At 39.3% G+C, this 21,880-nt stretch overlaps 2 protein-coding genes across 7 annotated transcripts in view; one reads left to right on the top strand and one right to left on the bottom strand.

The window, feature by feature from the left end:
• BLZF1 (basic leucine zipper nuclear factor 1) overlaps positions 1-7,402 on the top strand; it is a 30,295-nt gene extending 22,893 nt beyond the window's left edge. Inside the window, exon 7 of the mRNA XM_019424030.2 lies at positions 6,075-7,402. Coding sequence (XP_019279575.2) covers positions 6,075-6,260 — 186 coding nt within the window. The 3' untranslated portion in view covers positions 6,261-7,402. The remainder of the gene's footprint in view (positions 1-6,074) is intronic.
• Positions 7,403-11,178: 3,776 nt separating this feature from the next.
• CCDC181 (coiled-coil domain containing 181) overlaps positions 11,179-21,880 on the bottom strand; it is a 28,209-nt gene continuing 17,507 nt past the window's right edge. For 4 of the 6 annotated variants that reach the window (XM_019424073.2, XM_019424100.2, XM_019424090.2 and 1 more), the window contains 3 exons: positions 19,002-19,148; positions 13,558-13,712; positions 11,179-11,520 (listed from right to left, as the gene is read on the bottom strand). In XM_019424073.2, the coding sequence (XP_019279618.2) occupies positions 11,361-11,520; positions 13,558-13,712; positions 19,002-19,148 (462 nt within the window). In that variant the 3' untranslated portion in view covers positions 11,179-11,360. The remainder of the gene's footprint in view (positions 11,521-13,557; positions 13,713-19,001; positions 19,149-21,880) is intronic. The other 2 variants (XM_019424081.2, XM_019424130.2) reach the window with 2 other exon arrangements.

Raw genomic sequence — 21,880 nt, 5'->3', positions numbered from 1 at the left:
TTTTACTCTTGTCAATTGTTTCCTTCGCTGTGCAGAGGCTTTTTATCTTGATAAAGTCCCACAATAGTTCACATTTGCTTTTGTTTCTCTTACCTCCAGCAAATAGTCTAATAAGAAGTTGCTGCAGCCAAGGTCAAAGAGGTTGCTGCCCGTGTTCTCCTCTAAGATTTTGATGGTTTCCTGTCTCACATTTAGGTGTTTCATCCATTTTAAATTTATTTTTGCATATGGTGTAAAAAAAAAAAAGTGGTCCAGTTTCATTCTTCTGTATGTCACCGTCCAGTTTTCCTAATGCCATTTGTGGAAGAGACTGTCTTTCTTTCCTTTGGGTATTCTTTCCTACTTTGTTGAGGATTACTTGACCATATAGTTGTGGGTCTATTTGTGGGTTTTCTGTTCTGTTCCATTAACTTCTATGTCTGTTTTTGTGCCAGTACCATACTGTCTTGATGACTGCAGCTTTATAGATAAGTTTAAACTCTAGAATCATGATGCTTCCAGCTTTGCTTTTCTTTTTCAGGACTGCTTTGGCTATTCGGGGTCTTTTGTGTTTCCAGACAAATTTTAGGATTGTTCTAGCTCTAGCTCTGCGAAAAATGCTAGTGGTATTTTGATAGGGATTGCATTAAATGTGTGGATTGGTTTGAGTAGTAGAGACATTTTAACAATATTTGTTCTTCCAATCCATGAGCATGGAATGTTTTTTCCATTTCTTTGTGCCCTCTTCAGTTTCCTTCATAAATTTTCTAGTTTTCAGAGTACAGATCCTTTAGTTCTTTGGTTAGGTTTATTCCTATGTATCTTACAGTGTTTGGTGCCATTGTAGTTGGGATCGATTTCTTGATTTCTTTTTCTGCTGCTTCATTATTGGTGTATAAAAATGCCGCTGATTTCTGTGCCTTGATTTTACATCCTGAAACTTTACTGAATTCATGTATTCTGACAATTTTTTGGTGGAGTCTTTCAGGTTTTCTGCATAGAGTATCATGTCGTCTGCAAATAATGAAAGTTTTACTTCTTCTTTGACGATTTGGATGCCTTTTATTTTGTTGTTGTTGTTGTCTGAGAGCTGAGGCTAAGACTTCCAGTACTGTGTTAAAAAGTAATGGTGAGAGGACATCCCTGTCTTGTTCCTGATTGTAGAGGAAAGCTCTCAGTTTTTCCCCTTTGAGGATGATATTAGCTGTGAGTCTTTCGTATATGGCCTTTGTGATGTTGAGGTAGAATGGATGTTATATCTTATCAGATGCTCTTTCTGCATCTATTGAGAGGATCATATGGTTCTTCTTTTTCTTTTATTAATTTGGTATATATGTTGATTGATTTGCAAATACTGAACCATCCCTGCAGCCCAGGAACAAATGCCTCTTGATCATGGTGAATAGTTCTTTTAGTGCATTGCTGGGTTCAGTTTGCTGATATCTTGTTGAAAATTTTTGCATCCATGTTTATCAGGGATATTGGCCTATAATTCTTTTTAGTGGGGTCTTCGTCTAGTTTTGGAATCAAGGTAATGCTAGCCTCACAGAAGGAGTTTGGAAGTTTGTCCAGAAAAAAAAAAAAAAAAAAAAAGGCTACAGCCTATGTGTGTTTTGTACTCTTTGTTAAAAGAAGCCAGATCCAAAAAATAAAAGTAAAATATATGTAAATAAATAAACATTTTAAAGATTAAAAGAAAGGAAACTAGAGCCTATTTCCACTAGATCTGAAGCTTTGCAGCACTCTGTGATCAGTAGACTCGGTGCGTGCACGGGGCTTGTGCTGGTCTTCTGGGGAGAGGGCCTTCCACACTGATTTTTTCAGGCCAACTTGCCCTCTAGAGACGCATCAGTGCAGGTGGGGGGGTCTCGGCGTTAGGCCCCTCCAGTCTCCTCTTGGCGGCACTGTTCAGCTCACTGAGGTGGATGGGTGCTGACGGGCAGGTGGCAAATGGTGTCGCCCTGTTCTCTCATCCCCCGAGCGGAGAAACTCGTGCCTGCCACTCTTCAGAAGTCCCCCTCACAGAAGAGCGAACAGTCCCCACTCTCGTGTCCCAGGATTCCATCAGATTCCTACCTTCACCCTGCCTGTGTCCAGCTGCTTTATCTCTGGCACCCAGCTGGGTTTCTAAACCCCAGATTTTAGGGACTCACGCAGGATGGCGTGTGCTGAACTTCCGGGAGAGGGTCTTGCGTAGCTTTTGCCATTTCCGGCCTGTGCCGGGGAAGCAGTCGCGCAGCCACACGGTGGCTCGGAGGCTCGCTGCCCTCAGCCGGCACCCCCAGCCCTATGCCTGGGAACAGTACAGCACACCGGCACCACCTGTCCTTCCGTCCCCAAGAGGCCTTGCCACCACGCCCAAAAACAGGGGAACCGTTTCTCCCCGTGCGACCCAAGGGATCGTCAGACCATGCTGTCCAGTCCCAGGTCTCCACCCTCCTTCCCTGCGGGGTCACCCCTAAGCCAAGCACCACCCCAGCGGGGGCGGACTTGTAAAACATCAGATTTTGTACTCTGCTGCTTAGAATACCTTGCGTCTCCATAAGCAGGGCTCCCTCCCCTCCACAGCACGCAGTTCTTACCTCCCCCAAATCAACTCTCTGTGGTTCCTACCTTCCAGGATTCTACTTGCAGACTTGCAATTTTGTTCTCTCGGTCCTCACGTCCTCTTGGGTGTTCAGAATGATTTGATATTTATCTAGCTGTGTTCAAGGGAGGAGGCAAGCTTGGGGTCCCCCTACTCCTCTGCCATCTTAACTCCTCCTCACTTTATTACCCTAGTTCATGTGTCAGCGCTCCTTCCTTGATATCCTCTCGACTTCTCTGACCTCACTCATTCTTGGCCCCCATACTCCCTCTCAGGACACCTCCTCATCACCTTTTGTCCTCCTTTAAATGTTGATGTTCCATAGGAGTCTGTTCCCCATGCTTTTCAAACTCCCTTAGTTTCTGAAACACCATATACTTCTGACTCCTCACTACTCCGTGACCATTCTTTTTCAGTCTTTTGCAGGGATGTGAGGCATCCTCCTCCCGTGCCCACTCTTGAGCCTTTCCTCTCATAACAGACTTTCTGTATTCTGCAGGGACTATCCTGTTCCCATAGCTCCGTGCTTGGGACTTCGACGGAGATCTTTGTTTCTGGGTTCAAGAGACCTGTCCAGCTTGCCACCTCCATATGTGCATCTCAAACACAGCTGAAGATAGGACAACTGGTCTTTTCTCCTTGCTTTTGCATTTGCATTTCCCCCTCCCCCCAAAAAGAAAAAGAACCCACTTCCCCCTGTACTCCCTCTTAGTGAACTATACCTCTATATAGATGTTTTAAGTATTTCATAAAATAATGCATATAAAGCTCATAGAAGATTCCAAAATATAGTAATTTCTCAGTAAATGGTACCATTTTTTTTTACTTTCTTCATCCCCCTAATCCTGTTGGTTTTACAAATCCTATCAGTTCCTTCTATTTTATCCCCTCTTCAGGTTCAAACACCTATCCTCCAGCCTCAATCATTGCAGTAGCCTTTTTACCAATAGCCCTCGCTTTTTACCTGCCTCCAGGCCATCCTCTACTGCAATTAGAGTCTCTCTCTACAGAGAGTTATTTTTTAAATGCCGGTCCAACAAAAAAGGAAAAAGTCAATCCACTTGTGTTGGTATTCCTGTTCACACAGCTCCCAGTCTCCCTCATTATTGAGTCTCAATTCTTCCATATTATATAGAAGGCTTTTCAAAATCTTTATTCCATCTCTTCTCAAGGATTATTAGCCAGGTGTCCCTACACTGTGCCCTTCAAATCCTAGCAGCCTCAACCACGTCTCATTGCACAGACATGCCATTGTACTGCAAGCCTCTGTGTATACGTTCTGCCTGGACTGTCCTCGCAGCACCTCTCCACCTTTAAGAATCAGCCCTCCCCGAATCTCCCTGGCAAACTCGGATGGACCTTCCCGCAGGCTTCCATTGGGTTTTGTGCATTCATCTGTGATAGCTCTTTGCCGTGTTTGGTTGCAGTTGTTTGATTCGCCCCCTCTCTCCCTAACTGCAAGCTCCGTGAGGGTGAGGACCGTATCTTATGTTTCCTCAAGATCTGACACAGCAATCCCGTACACATAGTAGGTGCTCAGCTGTTTACAGAATGCATCCATACCCAAAACTAAATTCATCATCTTTTTTTCTTTTTTTTTTTTTGAGAGAGAGACAGAGACAGCGTGAGTGGGGAAGGGGCAGAGAGAGGAGGAGAGAGAGAATTCCAAGCAGGCTCTGTGCTGCCTGTGCAGAGAGCCCCGTGTGGGGCTCGAACTCACGAAACCATGAGATCATGACCTGAGCCAAAATCGAGAGTCAGATGCTTAACTGACTGAGCCACCCGGGTGCCCCTAAATTCATCATCTTTATCCTTTCTCTTCTCCTTGTTGGGAAGCTGTGTCACTGCCTATTCAGTTGCTGCCGGTAGTATGTGGTATAACTGACAACTTCCTTGAAACACGCACTTCCCTTGGCTTACATAACTGCACACCTTCCCGGCTTTTCTCTTCTCTGACCGTTCTGTTTTACTATACGATTTTAGGTATCCTGCGGGCATGTTCTAGATCCCCTTTTCCCAATCTCTTATCCACCACGTTCTCTTAGTTAACATACCTAACAGTCCTCCTTTCTTAGGGTCTCTTGAACCTTTCAGCCCCTCTGCTTCAAGGTCATCATTTCTTAGCTAGCTTACTGTAGTAAACTCCCTTTCTTTGTTCTTCCCACGTCTGCTTTTAATGCCTACCCTTTCCCGTCTCTTCCAACTGAGTATATAACATGTTTGTCTGAAAGGTATCCTGCTTAAAATCCTTCCCCGTCACCTTCAGGCTAAAATCCAGAAACCTATCTGTACTGGTATCTCGGTCTCCTTCTACCGAACTCCTTTGGTATGTGGTTTCTCTCTCTATAGACAGAATGTAATAACAGAGTATCTCAGTACTTTTCTTATTTTCCCTTCTAAATTTATGAGCAAGTTTTCGTTAAGCCCTTCGTCTTTACTTGTCCTGTAGCACCCAACCAAATTTTACAAAAATAGGATCTCAAAAACTCAGTGGAAAAAGCAGCAATCTAGTTGAAAAGTAAAGGTCCCAAAATAGAACAGTGGCCCTTAAATGGTGCCAGGACATTCTTAAATTAGCTCTAGTCCTTTGGGTATGTTGGTAACTTAGAATGAAAAAAACCTGCTGGACAACTTGAGAGAGAGACAGGCACATCCAACCACATCTGGAAGCTCCTTACATAAGGCACAGGCTTGCACAAGAAAGCAAGAACATTCTTTCCCCTGCTGCTTTTCCCAGTTCCTTTCCAACTGCAGTGCCTACCTCGTTTGCACCACGACCCATCCTCCTCCTGTGAATATGGCTGGGCGCATGTAAGCGTGACAAACAGGAGCTATGAACTAAGCGTGTTATCCTTGCCCTTCACCGGAGAATTGTATTCAACCCAAAGGTTCCTCCTGTTGTGGGTCGTAGAACAGGACGTGTCAGAGCAGAAGAATTCAGAGAGCACGATTCTATGACATCCAAGAACATGAACAAGAACATGAACAAGAACATAACTGTTAGCATAAAATGTTGCATATAAACTAGAAACAGAGGCATGAAAAGCCATTGATTTTACAAGTAACTCATTATAAACTTTGAAATACAATTTCAGTAGAAGAATGCAGAATCCTGATTCCAGGCAGTTAATGAAAGATCATAGAAGGAAGGTGGTGGGTGCTTTTTGGTTAAGGGTAAAAACTGATGCCACTTAAATTGATATAACCATCATATTTTCTTCTGTGTTTTCATGCTTTTTCACCAATATCCATAAAAGAACATTAATTTCATCATTTCTGAAAACTAGGCAACCTAGGTAATGTCATAACTAGACACCGTTCATAATTTAGAGCTTTTTGAAAAGGGAGAAGTTCTCTAACCAATCAAATTCATCATTCAGATGTTATTTTTTCTGGTAGTTCCATGTGAATGAAATGGGGTTTTATAAGTACTTCTGTTAATCAATAAAGCCAAGGGCTTTTACAGTCCCTAATGCACTCATCTGACATTACCTCTTGTTTTCCCTAGGTTCTACGCATTTTAGATCCAGTTACCTGTACAGAAGGCTCACCTGATAACCCATTTTCTGAGTCTTCACCAACCACCTTGCTTGCTACAAAGAAAAATATTGGACGATTTCATCCCTATACTAGATATGAAAACATAACTTTCAATTGCTGCAACCACTGCCGGGGAGAACTTATCGTCCTTTAACATTCAGTGTGTCGGAGGCACACCACAGGCACTTGCTTCTCTGGGAGCTGGAGTTCTTACAGTGGTAGAAGTAATATCACTTTCTATTTAAGTAATCTATATCCCCAAAGATGTTTTATGTACTGGACCACAGATTACCCTTGCTTAATAAGTATCTCAGGGTAAGAAAAGAAGGAAAGTGTGTAGCTATATTTAAAGGCGATGTTAACTTTGCAAGGCACTGTATGATGCTTTTCCTAAAGGACTCTGAAAGAAAAAGATTCCACCTTTATTTTAAGCCCTAAGTTATATCTTGCTGTGTATTTAATAGGAGCAGACTTAACTTTTGGTACTCTTAATGCAAGGTGGGTCATATGCGGCCACACCACTCATTTACTGTTGTCTCCGGTTAGTTTCTGGTTTTTTGTTTTGTTTTTTTACACCACAGCAGTACAATCGAATAGATGCAACAGGGCTTGTATGGCCTGCAGAGCTTAAAATATTTCCTATCAGGTCCTTTACAGAAAGTTTTCTGGCCCCTACTCTCAAGGAATAATAGCCAGGGGGATGGGTGGAGGGAGTGTCCATTCCCTTTTTGGTGATTTTGTTGGGGCTACAAAGGAGGCTCATGGAAATACTATGGGTGAAGGGACTAATGTTTTAAAACTAAATGCTACATGTTAGGAAAATTAAAAGTATTTTACCAGCATATTAGCAAGTGTTTCAGCAAAACATATTATGTTGGTTTTGTGTGGGGAATGCCATAGTTTGAACGGGTGCAACTTGACATATATAAAGAAAACAGATTCCACTGAGCTCATTTTGACAAATGCAACACAGTAGGAATATCCAATTTGATATAAAATGTGGTAGAGAAAGTTGAATCTTTCTGGAACATTGTACAAAATGAAAAATGAAATCCATCAATTAATAATTATTTATGATGCACCATCATAAAACACCCTTTTTATAGGTCTTTAAAAATATCCACAATATGTTTCCACCAGATTACACCATAGTAGGTGCAGAACTGTCTATCAAAAGAGAAATCTCCTGAAGACAAATCTGGTCAAATAACATTTTAATGTCAACTTAATGGGGTTTTTTGTCTGACTCATCAGAGTTATACTTTGAAATGGCAATAAATTTCTCTACATTCTTTATTTTGTATATTGATTTAATGTGCTTGTCAAGTCTTCCTCTAACTTATACTATTTATAGTTGATTCTTCAGCCTTTCCTTTAGGTTTACTTAGCATAAAACTTGAGGAAAACATAGAGGAAAAGCTTCATGACATTGGATTTGGCAATGATTTCTTGGATATGACACCAGAAGCACAGGCAAGAAGAGAAAAAAATAGTTAACTTCATCAAAATTAAAAACTTTTTAATCAAAGGACAGTATCCACAAAATGAAAAGGCAACCTACAGAACCAAAGAAAATATTTGCAAATCATATAGCTAATAAGGGTCTAGTGTCCAGAATAAAGGTCTACAACTCAGCAACCAAAAAACAAACCTAATTAAAAAATGGGCAAAGGACATGAAGAGACATTTCCTAAACAAAGATGTACAAAATGCCAATAACATATCAAAAGATTCTCAACATCATTAATCAGTATCACTTCATGCCCATTACAATGGCCACTTATCAAAGAAGGAAAATAAGCATTGACATGGATGTGGAGAAATTAGAACCCTTGTACGTTACTGGTGAGAATGTAAAATGGTGCAACCACTGTTGAAGACAGTATGGTAGTTCCTCAAAAAATTAAACACGGGCACCTAGGTGGCTCAGTCGGTTGAGCATCAGACTCTTGATTTCGGTTCAGGTCGTGGAATGGAGCCCTGCGTCAAGAATCCCGAGCTCTGCTTGGGATTCTCTCTCTCCCTCTGCCCCTCTCCAGCTCGTCACGTTCTCTTTCTAAAATAAAATTTTTTAAAAAATCAAACCTAGAATTACCATATGATCCAGCAATTCACTTGTAGGTAAACACCCCAAAGAATTGAAAGCAAGGACCCAAATAGTTGTATACCAGTGTTCACAGCAGCATTATTCGTGTCGCCAGAAGGAAGGTGAAAGTAACATAGGTGTCCTTTGATGGATGCATTCATCCTTATCCATTTGATTATCCATTGATAAGCAAAATGTGGTATATATGTGCAGTGGAATATTAGCCTTAAAAAGGACTGAAAATCTGGTATATGCTACAGCATAAATGAACCTTTAATACGTTACACGAAGTGAAATAAAAGGACAAAGTGTAGGTACATGAAATAAATTCATAGTGACAGAAGGTAGAATAGTGGTTATGGGGAGTCAAGGGAAGGCAGAACAGGGAGTTAATTATTACAGAGTCTGCTGGGATGATGAAAAATTCTGAAGATGGCAAGTCATGATGGTGGTACAATATGAATATACTTAATGCCCCTGAATTATACATTTTAAAAATGGCCAAAATGGTAAGCTTTGTTATATATATTTTATCACACACACAAAAAATTGTGCACATACTCATAACCACAAGCCAACAGCACACTTCTGCAATGGTTGAAGAATGTCAAGAATAGTAACAATAATAAAGATAACAATTAATTGAGCTAAACAAAAGAAAAAGAAAATGATCTCAAATCGACAACCTAACATCATACCTAAGGACCTAGAAAAAAAAGAGCAAACTTAAGTCCAAAGCTAGCAGAACGAAGGAAATCAAAACTAGAGCAGAGATAAAATAGAGAACATAAAAACAGTATCAAGGAAATAGAAAATTGGTTCTTTGAAAAGACCCACAAAATTGACAAACCTACAGCCAGACTAAGAAAAAAAGAAGATGCAAATAACTAAAATCAGAAATGAAAGTGGGGGAATTATTACCAACCTCAAATAAGTAAAACAAACAAAAAGGAGTAATAGTACTTCAACAAATAAACTAGATGAAAGTGGACAAATCCCTAGAAACACACAAATTACCAAAACTGACACAAGAAGAAATAGAAAATGTGAACAGGCCTATAACAGATTAAATCGGTAAAACAAAACAAAACAAAACAAAAAAAACTTTCCAACGCCATATATTCTTATGAATATAGATGAAAAAGTTCCTCAACAAATTCCCAGCAAACTACAACAGCACAGTAAAGGGATTATATACCATGACCAAGTGGTATTTATCTCAGGAATGCAAGGGTAGTTCAACATAAGAAAATCAACCAATGTAGTATATCATACACACACACAATGTGTATATCATACGTATAGGATATACACACATCATATAAGAGGACAAAAGGGAAAAACTACATGATGATTTCACTTGATGCAGAAAGAACTTTTGATAAAATCCAACACCCTTTTATGATAAAAGCACTCAGAAAAATAGGGACCAAAGAATAGGAATAAATAGAATAGAGTGGTACGAACTTCAACTTTATAAGCATTTATGGAAAACCCCACAGCTAACATCATCCTCAATAGTGAATGACTAAAACCTTTCCTTTTAAGATCAAGAACAAGACAAGGATGCCCACTTTTATCACCACTATTCTACACTATACTGGAAGTCTTAGCCAAAGTAATCAGTCATGAAAAAGAAAAGGAATCCAATTTGCAAAGGAAGAAGTAAAACTATCTCTATTCACAGGTGATGTTATCCCACATGTAGAAAATTCCAAGAAATCTACAAAAACTCTAGTGCTGATAAATTCAGCAACATTTCACAGTGTATCAATGCAAAAATTCATTTGTTTGTTTTGAATATACAACAAATTAAGAAGACAATTCCATTTGCAGTGGAATCCAAAAGAATAAAATATCTGTAAATAAATTCAACCAAGAAGGTGAAAGACTTGTACGGTGAAAACTGCAGCAATGTTGCTGCACTGAATGAAAAGACATCTGTGCTATTATGGGTTGGAAGGTAATTTTATTAAAATGACAGTACTACCCAAAACAATCTATAGGTTCACTGTGATCTCTATCAAAATTCCAACAGCCTTTTTTGTAAAACTGTTGTGGAATATTCAAATGTTAAGTTGCTTTGTATCATTAACGATAACTGTAAGCAACCCAAACTAGTTATAACGGAATTTTAAATTATCTGGTGTATGCTGAAAGTGCCGTAAGAAGTTGAGACAGGATTCAATGATTCCGTGTTTTCTCATTTAGGGTCGAGTGATTAAAGTACGAATACCCAGTTGACGAGAGCCGTGTCCTTTGAAGCTTTAACAGAACTCCTACACTGATCCTCCAGTCTCCAATCACACTTGTATGGGTGCCTTTGTCCTCCACCCTTTAAATGCTCTTACGCATTTTGAGTACTGTTCCTCCACGTGTCAGATTCCTGTATAGTCTTAGTCTTAAATATTTCACATCTACCAAGGTATGTAAACTTTATAACATGCCTCAGAGAGAAGTTTTTGCAATCATGCAGATCTCAGCCTGTGAGCAAACTGCTCCCCTCTATATTTTAGTTTCCTCATCTGCAAAACAAGACCAGTAGGGTTGTTACAAGGATTAAAGCCAATGATTTACGTAAAGCATCTCCAACAATACCATGTACACCATAAACTCTAAATAAGAGCCAGCTAATTTTGTAACATACCAAAATTGGATGCATAATTACTATCTTCATTTTGTAAAGAACATGAGGAAGTAAGCCCACCCTATTCCTCAGCTTTTGCCACAGCTATTCAAACTCAAAGTTGTCATAGGCAGGATTTTGTTTAAGGCCTTGAACCAGGCTTGTTTAAGAGGTCACTACAGCTTTACGAAATGTTCTATTGCCATCTTTTTTTAATAATAAGAGAGACCAAGAATAGAAATTTGTCCCTTTCTTATGTTCTTTCCAGCTAGAAATGCCAATAAATTACAAGTAAAGGAATCTAGCGTTCATTCGTTGTTCAATTTGTTGCACGGACTACGGTATAACACAATACAGCAATGCGAGGGAAGAAATTTATTTTGTTTAGTGTTAAAAAAAAAAAAGATAAATTCACTGTCAGTATCACCAAAAGATAAATAGCATTTCCATAATTTCGAGTATGACCAAAGCACACAGGCCATTAGAAATGATATACAAAATTCTGAGGGCAGCAGCTTCCAAATGAAGTATTTAAGATACTTTCAGTTATAATGATCAGTAAAACGAAAAGCTTTGGCTTCTGACATACGTAGGTGGCTCTGCAATTGTTTAGAATGCTTTGCTTCTAGTCGGAGCTGTCTAGTTCTTTCTCTGACAGCTTGTTGCTCTGCTAGTTTTTCGATCCGTTTCCTTCGTAGCCATCTGCAGAAAAAGATATGATCAGAACTGGTGAGTATACACCTCTCTTTTGCTGTAAAGTTACTACTGCAGGCTATCAAAGGAAATTGAGTTCTTTACATTGAAATGCTGTAGTCACAACAAAAATTATTAAAGTACTAACTGAAAAATTTCAGACTTATCCCCTATGATCACACAAGGAAGCACAGTCACATTTGCAATCAAATACTTAAAATTAAGTTTCTCTTACAATGAAACTGCCAGCTAAAAAAACTGGGTTTTTAGTAATAAATCTAATATTTCACATGTGATAAAGGTCCTATTCTTTTTTTTACTATGATTTTCTAAGCAATCAAGTATTTGATAGATTCCAAATAACTTATTTTTTGCAACTAGCTGTATTCTAAAACATGGCTCAGTTAGGTTAAGAACACCAACATACAGAAATATTGCCTTACCACTTGCAATGAGCACTGGGTGTTGTATGTAAGTGATGAATCACTGAATTCTACTCCTGAAACCAATACTGCATCGAATGTTAACTAAAATTTAAGTTAAAAAAAAAAAGAAAGGGAAAGAAAGGAAAAGAAAAGGCAGAAAGAAAAAGAAAGAAAAGAAAGAAAGAAAGAAAGAGAGAAAGAAAGAAAGGTAGGTTACCTCGTTCTTGGTAGACATTAATGTGCTCTATGGTGAAGAAGAGTCCACATTCTAACCAATTTGAATCTATAACCTTGCTTAGGTAAAATAACCCCCAAATAACTGTATACACACAGATGAAAGTATATATGTGGTATGCGTGTGTATACACACTTGTTTTCAGAAATAACCCTAAACAACGAAATAACTGTGTCAGAACTGAATAGACTGAAGCATCTAAGCCAAGGTTGTGTGGTCCTGAATTAGACACTACTTTGAGCAAATTAACTGTAGTCATTTAGGGGTCAACTGGGAAAAAATAGGATTCTGGACTGGGTATTAGATGAGATCGTCAATAAAAATAAGCAGATTACAGAACAGTATAACCAGTATGATCTCAATTTATATTTTAAAATTATAAATGTATGTATAGAGAAAAGATATGCACTAAGGTACTAACAGTGATCTCTGGGTGATGAAAATGTGACTTTCCTGCCTCCATTTCCACAATGCACATTTACTGCTTCTGTTATGATAATTATATGTTAAAAAAAAAAAAAAAGGAAAGGAAGAAAGAAGCACAGAAACAAAGACAGAGACAGCAAAAAAGACAGGAAAGAAAGGAACTTCAAACAACTGGACTCATTGCCTCTCCCAAGGCCTGCTGGCAAAATTCTGAAACCAGGTCTGTTTCCTCACAATTAGTCAGGTAATACAAAGTATCCACCAGGTAACTGAAAAGATCAGGTTTGCCTCGAAAGTATGTGTCCAAAATCTCTTTTTCCATTTGGTTTGTACAGATCTTCCTCCTCAGCCTGTCTGTCTTTACATAAAAATATTTCTTGGGAAATGCAACTCTTTATTCAGTTTTTCTGAGGAGTGTATAAGAGAAGCTGTAAACAGTCTTTGGTCCGTTTCTCTAAGAAGTGAACAAGATAACAAAATAAATGGCAGGCTATCAAAGGTTATCAGACTGGTGAAATATAAAATAATTTTGGTATTGAAAATATCTTGAAGAGGGGCGCCTGGGTGGCTCAGTCAGTTAAGCGTCGCACTCTTGGTATCAGCTCAGGTCATGATCTCACGATTCGTGAGATTGGGACCCACATGGAGCTCTGTGCTGACAGCCCAGAAGCTACGAGGGATTCTGTCTCCCTCACTCTCCGCCCCTCCCCCATCTCCAAAAATAAATAAACATAAAAAATAGAAAATACCTTGAAGAAAGAAAGAATGGTATATAGATACAATGCATAGTATGGAGCTAAAGAGTTTTCTCAGGTTTCAGAAGTGTGGACTTAAAACTGAATAGATATGTAATATAAGCAATAAAATATTTTGTGGTATTTTTTTTCCAAGCTTTCTTGACGATATAACTCTCTACAATGACTGTGAGAAAAGGGGAAACATGCCCTGCCTGTGACTTACTGTTTAAAGGCCCTTTCGCGGCCTTCGGTCCCTTTAAGGAAGAATAAACATTCCTCCTGCTTACGTAGTTCTTCTGTCTTTCTTTCTCTCAGCTGCTCTTCGTGCTTTTTTTTAAGCCATAATCGAAAAGCTTGTTGTGGATCTCGGTTTTCCTGCTGGTTACAAAAACAAGCTTTATTTAATTTTCAATACACCAAAACAGCTTTCTGAGGCCCTGACTATAGGACCCTACAAGAATATGTGTTCCACTCATCAATTTTTCTTAATAATGCCAACCTCGCTACCTGCACTCCTAGCATCCAAACAAAATATATCGCCTTTGACTCGCACCACTGATTGCCCCCCGTCGGAAAACCCAACACTGTATTCATTGCCATCCAGCGCCTTTCAAAAGTCTTATTGAGGTAAGCAATAAATGAAGAAGGTTTAAATGCAGTGATTTGCAAACTTTTCAATGATGAGAGCCCTTTGACAAGTAAAGTAATTTTTCACACTGGCACAAAAAATAAAACAGGGTTGAAGAAAGATTGGGATAGGCAATATGAGTGGAGTTGAGGTCTTTGTAGCAATTCCTGAAGGCGCTCCCTGGAATGCAGTTGGAAAACTAATGATCTGACACTTCTGTTATTCATCCTTTCTTTTAAATTCTGTCTTTGTTTTTAACTTTTAAGAGCATCTAACTACCAAGCTCATCTCCAAACTGTAACTACTCTTATGGAGGGCGGCCATAAGGATTTGCAACCATAAGAATTTTCTCATCAGGATAACAGCCGTGATGATTTTGTCATAAGTAAAAGCCAGTGGGAGTAGCTTATTGTATATACAGTTCCTCAAACTTCACGATGGATCCTATCTTCAGGGAATTTTCACAGTTGAAAGAGCTCCTCTGTGAGAGAATAAAGAAAGCAAAGGGACAGATGTGGCGTGAGGGGAAAGCACGTCTCATCCTATGGATGCCTGGCTAAAACGCAAAGGACCTTTCCTTTATGTGTTCATTTAATACTTTCCCCAAACATGAGCTCTATGATACAGAGCATACACTTCTTTCATCTTGCATTTTCCTTTATCTATCACTCCCATTGCCAAGTGTGTTCCATTTTAATTTACATAATTTATGTAACCTAGGATCTTTGATTTGCAATGCTGAAGTTTGTGAAGAGGACCCATGGACCTAAGGATCATCGCTGAACACCTAGAAGCCTGGGAAGGGCTGGAGATGACTAAAAAGGGTTCATGCTGGAATTCGAGATCAAGAGAGTCGAGGATTCAGAGGTGACCAGCATTTACTGGTATCTCTGTTCATTTATTCATTCAGCACTTACAGCTGTCTACCACATACAGTATATACAGGCACACCGGTACGGGGCTGCATCGGTGAAAAAACCAAGGTTGCCCCTCTTCCGTATTCTGTGACTGCACGACACGGTGGTCCTCGTCACACGCAGCTACTTACATAAAATTTAAAATTCAGTACTTCACTCACATTAGCTACATTTCAAGCGCTTAATAGCCATGTTGTGGCCAGTGGCTACTTTACTGGACGCCACAAACAGCATTTCCATCATCACAGAAAGTTGTACTGGGCAGTGTTACTCTAGATGAGGAAGATGAAAACAGAGGATCGATCGATTGATAGGTCAGATTCAAAAGAGAAGTATGGTGAGGAGAGAGAGAAGTATGGGGGAGGTGAGGAGAAAGATGGTATGTAGACAGGAAGAGAGGGTTCCTCTCCGATAAGTTATCGGCTGTCTGGAGGAAGGGTATTTCAAGCAGTGGTAACAGTAAGAGCGAACGATCTGAGGAGAGACTGTGTTTGGTATGCTCAATAAACAGCAAAGAAGTGAAAGTGAAGCTACGGCAAAGTGGCTGGAAAGAGGTAGTAGGAGACGAAGCGAAAGAAGGCTATGGTAGGCGACGGCAGGAACACCAGGCAGGTTTTATTTTGAGACGAGAAGCCACTGGAGGTTTCTAAGCATAACGGACACAATCTACTCTGGGGATTCTCTCTCCCTCTCTCTGCCCCTCCCCCACTCATGCTTGCTCTCCCTCCCTCTCTTTCTCTCTCCAAATAAATAAATAAATAAATAAATAAATAAATAAATATTTTTCTTTAAAAAGAAGCTCTGAATTGTATTCTTTAAAAACATGAACCATGGCTGAACGTAATTTATTTCAAAGAATGTTCATGTTAAAAGGCATCATGGTTATGTATTTCCCTTCGGAATTTGTTTTTCTTGATTTGAAGTCTGTCTCAAAGATTAACTTGAATGAGAAACCGCATCACAAATGAATCGTATTCTCAAGAACTTTTGTGAATTTTGTCACTTTGAATTTGGACGCTTAACTGACTGAGCCACCCAGGCACCCCCAGTTCGAAGTTTCTATTATCCCCAAGTAGGACACAATAGAACACTGAAGCGTACATTTATTTCTATAAATACCCTATAAAAATATTATGTTGGGCTGAGTGCCACGAAGCCTGAGGGTCCCCCATCCCCTGGGAAACTGCAGGCAGTGCACTCACGGCTGTGTTGTTCTTGGTCACTGAAACGCACGCTCCTCTTGTCTGCAACACTTTTCAACGTTACAGCAACGTGCTGTGCCTCTCCCCTCCCCAGCCTGAATTCCCCGCTTCCCTCAAAAACTTCCCTAGTTTCTCCCTCGTGATTCCCATTCGAAGATCTAAAAACTCCTAAACACGTCCATTCTCACAAGATACCGAGCGGGCCCTGGACTTAAACCTCCTGTGTTACCCAAATCCGGACTCTCCCCCAAGACGCAGTTTTCCTCTCCCAAATAGACTCCGCATTTCCCGCCAAACTTCAAGTACTTCACAGGTCAGGTGCAGAAGTTAGGACACACCCCTTCATACTCTTCAGAACTCTATGCCTCTGCTCCTCTAAGTAAAGCCACACTCCTCTGACATTTACACCATTTGGCTCCCTTAATGTCACGACCCCTGGTCATTCAACATCCAGCCTCACAGAGTTCTCATTTTCTCATCTTCTAGGCCTTTCTCCGGGGCCCTCGACACCCAGTCCTACAGCCACAGCCACATCCCCACAAACTGGGGATGGAGGGCGGCCATTAGTCTTTGAAATCACTAATCTTCTCATTCCCCACGCTAACCATAAGATACATCTCTCCGGTCACGTTTCAGCAGCTTCACCCGGATGTTTCGTAGGTACCTCAAACCCAACAAGTGAAACACTGAAATAGCCGTTTCCTCCACCAGTGTGTTACTCTCTACTGCTCCAGTGAGTGGCACCATCGTCCACCGAGCTCCTCAGAAGAGAAAATTGGTATATTCTCTTTAAACCTCATTCTCCCTCACACACGTATCTAATTCATTACAAAATTCCTCCAGTCAGTATTTTAGAACATCTTAAATGACTCGTATCTCTCTCCCTCCCTCTCTCCCCCTCTCCTGTTACAATTCTAGCCCGAGTCACTATCCTTTCTCCCTCACCTACATCTGCTTTTCAGTTGCTCTCCCCACATCTGCTCTTGCCCCCTTCATTCAGTTATAATAATTCAGTCAAGACCATAAACAGAAAATTCACAGAATATACACATGGTCATATGTACTCATGAAGAAAAATTAAGAAGATAAACCACATAAAGTGTTAGTCAGGATGTGGTAAACATTCGCTCTCACACACTGTCGGAGGGACTATCAATTGATACAACCTTTCGGGAGGTTAATTTTTGCACATTTAACTAGAAATTTCACTCTGGACACCCAGTGAGTCATAGATTCCACTCTTCAGAGACTCTCCTACAGAACGAACATGTTCACTACAGCACTGGTAGTGAATAGAACAATATCGGAGCCAAGCTGAATACCCACAATTGAGGATTTAATAAATTATCTCTGAGCAGAACACTATGCAGCTACTTGAAAAGAAATATCTAAATGTAACGACCTAGAAATAGTCTCTGAAGAGTTAAATGGAAAAAAAAAGCAAAGTGTATCATAAAATTTTGATTTGTGAGACTGTAAATATAAATGAGACTTGGAAGACTTGCACACACTCTAAAAGTGCGTAGCACTAGGAGATGAGTCAGGGGAGGGCACAGGACTGAATTTTCAATTTTTTATTTCTACGCTTTTTAGAAAAATTGGTAGGGGTAGGGACAGTTTTTTGCTTTGTCTTTGGTTTCCTGTAATGTTTCCAATTTTTAAAAACTCCATAATTTGGTGTCTTTAATTTGTTAGCTTTCACGTAAGATTTAGATGTATCTATTCTTTTAAAAAAAATTTTTTTTGAGTATAGTTGACACACGATAATGTCACATTACTTTCGGGTGGATAACATAGTGACTCACCCTCTCTGGGCTCACCACAAGTGTAGCTGCCATCCGTTACCACACAACACTATTACAATATCCTGTACTGGATTCCTCACGCCGACCCTTTTCTTGCCATGACTTATTCATTCCGTAACAGGAAGCCTGTACTTCCCATTCCCCTTCACCCATTTTGCCCATCCCCTTACCCTCACCTCCCGGCGCTGGCAACCACCATTTTGTTCTCTGTATTTGTAGGTCTGACTCCTTTTGTTCGCTCATTTGTTTTGTTTTTCAGATTCTACATTATGTGTGAAATCAAATGGTATTCGTCTTTTCTCCATCTGTCTATATGTCTATTATTTTTTTTTTAATTTTTAATGTTTTATTTATTTTTAAGATAGAGAGAGACAGAGCATGAGTGGGGATGGGGCAGAGAGAGAAAGGGAGACACAGAATCTGAAGCAAGTTCCAGGCTCTGAGCTGTCAGCACAGGGCCCGACACAGGGCTCGAACTCACAAACGGTAGGATCATGACCTGAGCCAAAGTCGGACGCTCAACCGATTGAGCCACCCAGGCGTCCCTATTGTTTTTTATATGTTTGTTTATTTATTTATTTATTTTGAGAGACAGCACAAGCATGGGAAGGGCAAAGAGAGAGGCAGAGAGAGAACACGGGGCTCCATCCCATGAGCCGTGAGATCATACCCGAGCTGAAATCAAGAATCCAGTGCTTAACCGACTGAGCCACCCAGGCACGCCATTATGTCTGTTCTTAAGTAGACCCATTCTGTAGAGTTTGTGTGTGTGTGTGTGTGTGTGTGTGTGTGTGTGTGCGTGCGTGTGTGTATGCATGTGTATGCTATCTTTGTCCTATTTGAATAGCAAAGTTATAATATCCTGAAAAAACATATTGGTAGTTTTCCATTTCCTGTGCTATAAAAGTCTGAATAAAATAGGACTCATTTGATTTTCACAGGCTTCTTAGAATTTAATTGTAAAGTCATCTGTATGTTGCATCTTTTGCAAGGGTTGCTCTTGGCCCACTTTTCCTACTTTTTCCATAGGTTCTTATTCTGATATTCTCATTTCTTGCTGTAATTCAGCTTTCATATCTGCACCAACTTACATTTCATAGAGAAGATTTACTTACTCTGCTATTCATGTCTTCGATTTGCTTTGCTCGCTGAATTCTCCTCATTTCTATGACCTGCTCTCTTTTCTTTTGCAACCATGCTTTAAATACCATGTCATTCTCTTTTTTCTTTTCTTTTTCTTCTTCTATTTTTCGTTGTTCTTCCTGGTGGAAAGAGTTATCAAAAGACATTCATGAAAAACTAATAAAACTGTATATGAGTTATCAGAGTAGGGAGATATATTTTGAGATCTGAAATTAGCATTCTCTGCTCCTAAAACTTTCCATCGGAAAATTGGGCTTCTCAAAAAAAAAAAAAAAGTAGGGACTCTAATTTGCTTAGGAATAAAATTAAGGTTTATCAGATAAATGAAATTGGAGAGATAAATTCTACAATTACATAGATGTACAATATATGTATGCATGCTGTTCAGAAATTCCTTGAATCTCTCCTTCATTTCCTGGTTTACTTTTGGAATTAAACCCCTCAAATTGTAGCTTTGCCAAAGAAAAAAAAAAGGCCACCACACTCTAGAAGCACTATATGGTGTCTACAGGAGCATCATAAATGTTTGAAACATTTTTACATTATTGTTAAATTTGTTAATTGTGATAAATGACATTGTGGTCATGAAAGAGAAGGCTAACATCGTCATTTAGAAATATATATTAAAATGTACAAGTGAGCAATAATGCTCTACCTAGGACTTGCTTTAAACATACATCAGCCAAGAAACAAAGGAGATGAAGCAAATATGCCAAAATCTCAATGACTTTCAAATCTGGGTGATGGGGACACAGAGATTAACCGTACCTTCATATGTGTTTGAAATTGTTTATTGCACTGTTTAAAAATATTTTTCAACTAATATATATTCACAAAGTAACATTTTTTGTTATCAGAACGATATTTAGACAGTTAACTACAGGAACAAAATGAATTTTTTATATGAATTATTCAATGAATGTTAGAAAAGGAAGTTTCTTAAACTGGAGGAGGGGTACTTAAACCAGTTGTGTAGAGCTATAAAATAGTCACTAGGAGCAAAGCGGAGCATGTCAGGAACATATCACAGCGAAAATTGTACTGAGCTAAAAGTTAGGAGATCTGAGTAGCAAGCAGGCTGCGATCGTACTGTCGATTTGGTCAAACCACTTAACTCTGCATTCTCCTCTACAAGATGGAGTGAAATTAATGAGCTCTCAAGTCTCTCCCAATACTAAAATTTTATCACTTAAATGAACTGAATTATATAATGTATGCTTTAATTTTCTTCAAATGGTGGAATTCAGAGTTCTTTCTTTACATTTTAACAATATAGCAAGTCTTTCTAATTCCTTTTGATTGAACAAAATGTAAGAAGGAAAGAAAATATCCTATCCAATAGACAGCACAGAATGTCTTTTAAAATACCGATATACTGGAAAGGTGTGTATAATTTTGTGACAGAATCCTGGTGATACTCGCCTTTTAAAAATACGTACATAGGGTGGCTCTGTCAGTTGAGCATCCGACTTTGGCTTCAGGTCATGATCTCACGGTTCATGAGTTCAAGCCCCACGTTCGGCTCTGTGTTGACAGCTCAGAGCCTGGAGCCTGCTTCAGATTCTGTGTCTCCCTCTCTCTCTGCCCCTAACATCCCCTCCCCACACCCCTCCCCTGCATTCTGTGTCTCTTTCTCTCAAACATTAAAAAAAAAATTTAATAAACATATTTGCATATATGTGAATAAAGACTGAAGATTTCTATTTTGAAATACCTATATACTATTTTCTAAGCTCTAAAAAATGCTTATATAAAAGGTGAATTTATCACAGATTAAAATTTACATTTATTTGTAAGTTTCTTTTTACAAGAAGGACCTTGGGTAATGTGAAAGGTGAAATAAAATGGATTCACCTTATGTCAAGGAATTTTAAAATGGAGTCAGGGGCCATTAGGATGTGGGCCTTATGCAAGTCCTCACTGGGTATAATCATAAACTTTTGAATTGGGCCAAACTACCAATATAACAAGGATTCTACCAGTACCCGCAACCTGCTACAGTAACAGACTTTTTCTCAGCAATAGCCTTAGCCACCAATTATGCGTAGCCAAGATTAGTTTTCTGCTGTCAACGCCAAACAAAATTCTTTGTAAATAACGTAAAGAAGCATTCTTTTTTTGCCTCTAAAAACGCTTGACTTTTGTGCCCTAGTGGACATAATTTGGGTTGCTACCCAAATCTCTACTCCCCAAATTGCAATTCTGAGACCTGAAATAGTAAGTGCTTTTGTTTTGTTTCAGTTCTGCCTCTTTTCTCAGTTGACGATGTCTTGCATCAATACAGACAGTATGGTAAGATGATTATCTTTCTGGAGGAGCTTTTAGATATTACACAGAAGATATCAGCCGAAGTACAGATAATGCAGTTGCCAAAGAAAACAATGGAATGATGCACTTAGAATAGATACAGTATAGCAGCTCAACTCAGCAAATATTTTGTTGGGTATAAACAAGGAAAGCCTTCCCCTGAAACCAACTAGAAAATATGAAAAAGCCTTAGCATTTCCATACAGTCTTGAGCAAGCATATAAGTAATAAAGACCATGCCTTGAGCAAGTGCATAAACCAAGGGAAATTTAGTTCTGAGGATCCTGACATGAGAAAAGTGCATCTCAGCACCAAGAGGATCAAAATAAAAACGAAACTATTTCTGAGTCACACCAGTTCAAGATTACTCAGTCCAGTAGTGAAAAGACACTGAAATTCTATAAAACCTCTCATATAACATTTATAGAAATATACAAATGCACTTACACATTTGTGTGTACAGCAAACATTATTATAGTTCATTCTCAAATGTTATTTTGTATTGTCATCAAGTTTGGCGTTAGCAGATCCTTTTAAGTACTGC

This window comes from Panthera pardus, unplaced genomic scaffold (genome assembly GCF_024362965.1).
Source record: "Panthera pardus isolate Hobbes unplaced genomic scaffold, ASM2436296v1 HiC_scaffold_21, whole genome shotgun sequence".
Classification (NCBI taxonomy): Eukaryota; Metazoa; Chordata; class Mammalia; order Carnivora; family Felidae; genus Panthera; species Panthera pardus.
This window is presented reverse-complemented; position numbering and strand designations above follow the sequence as displayed.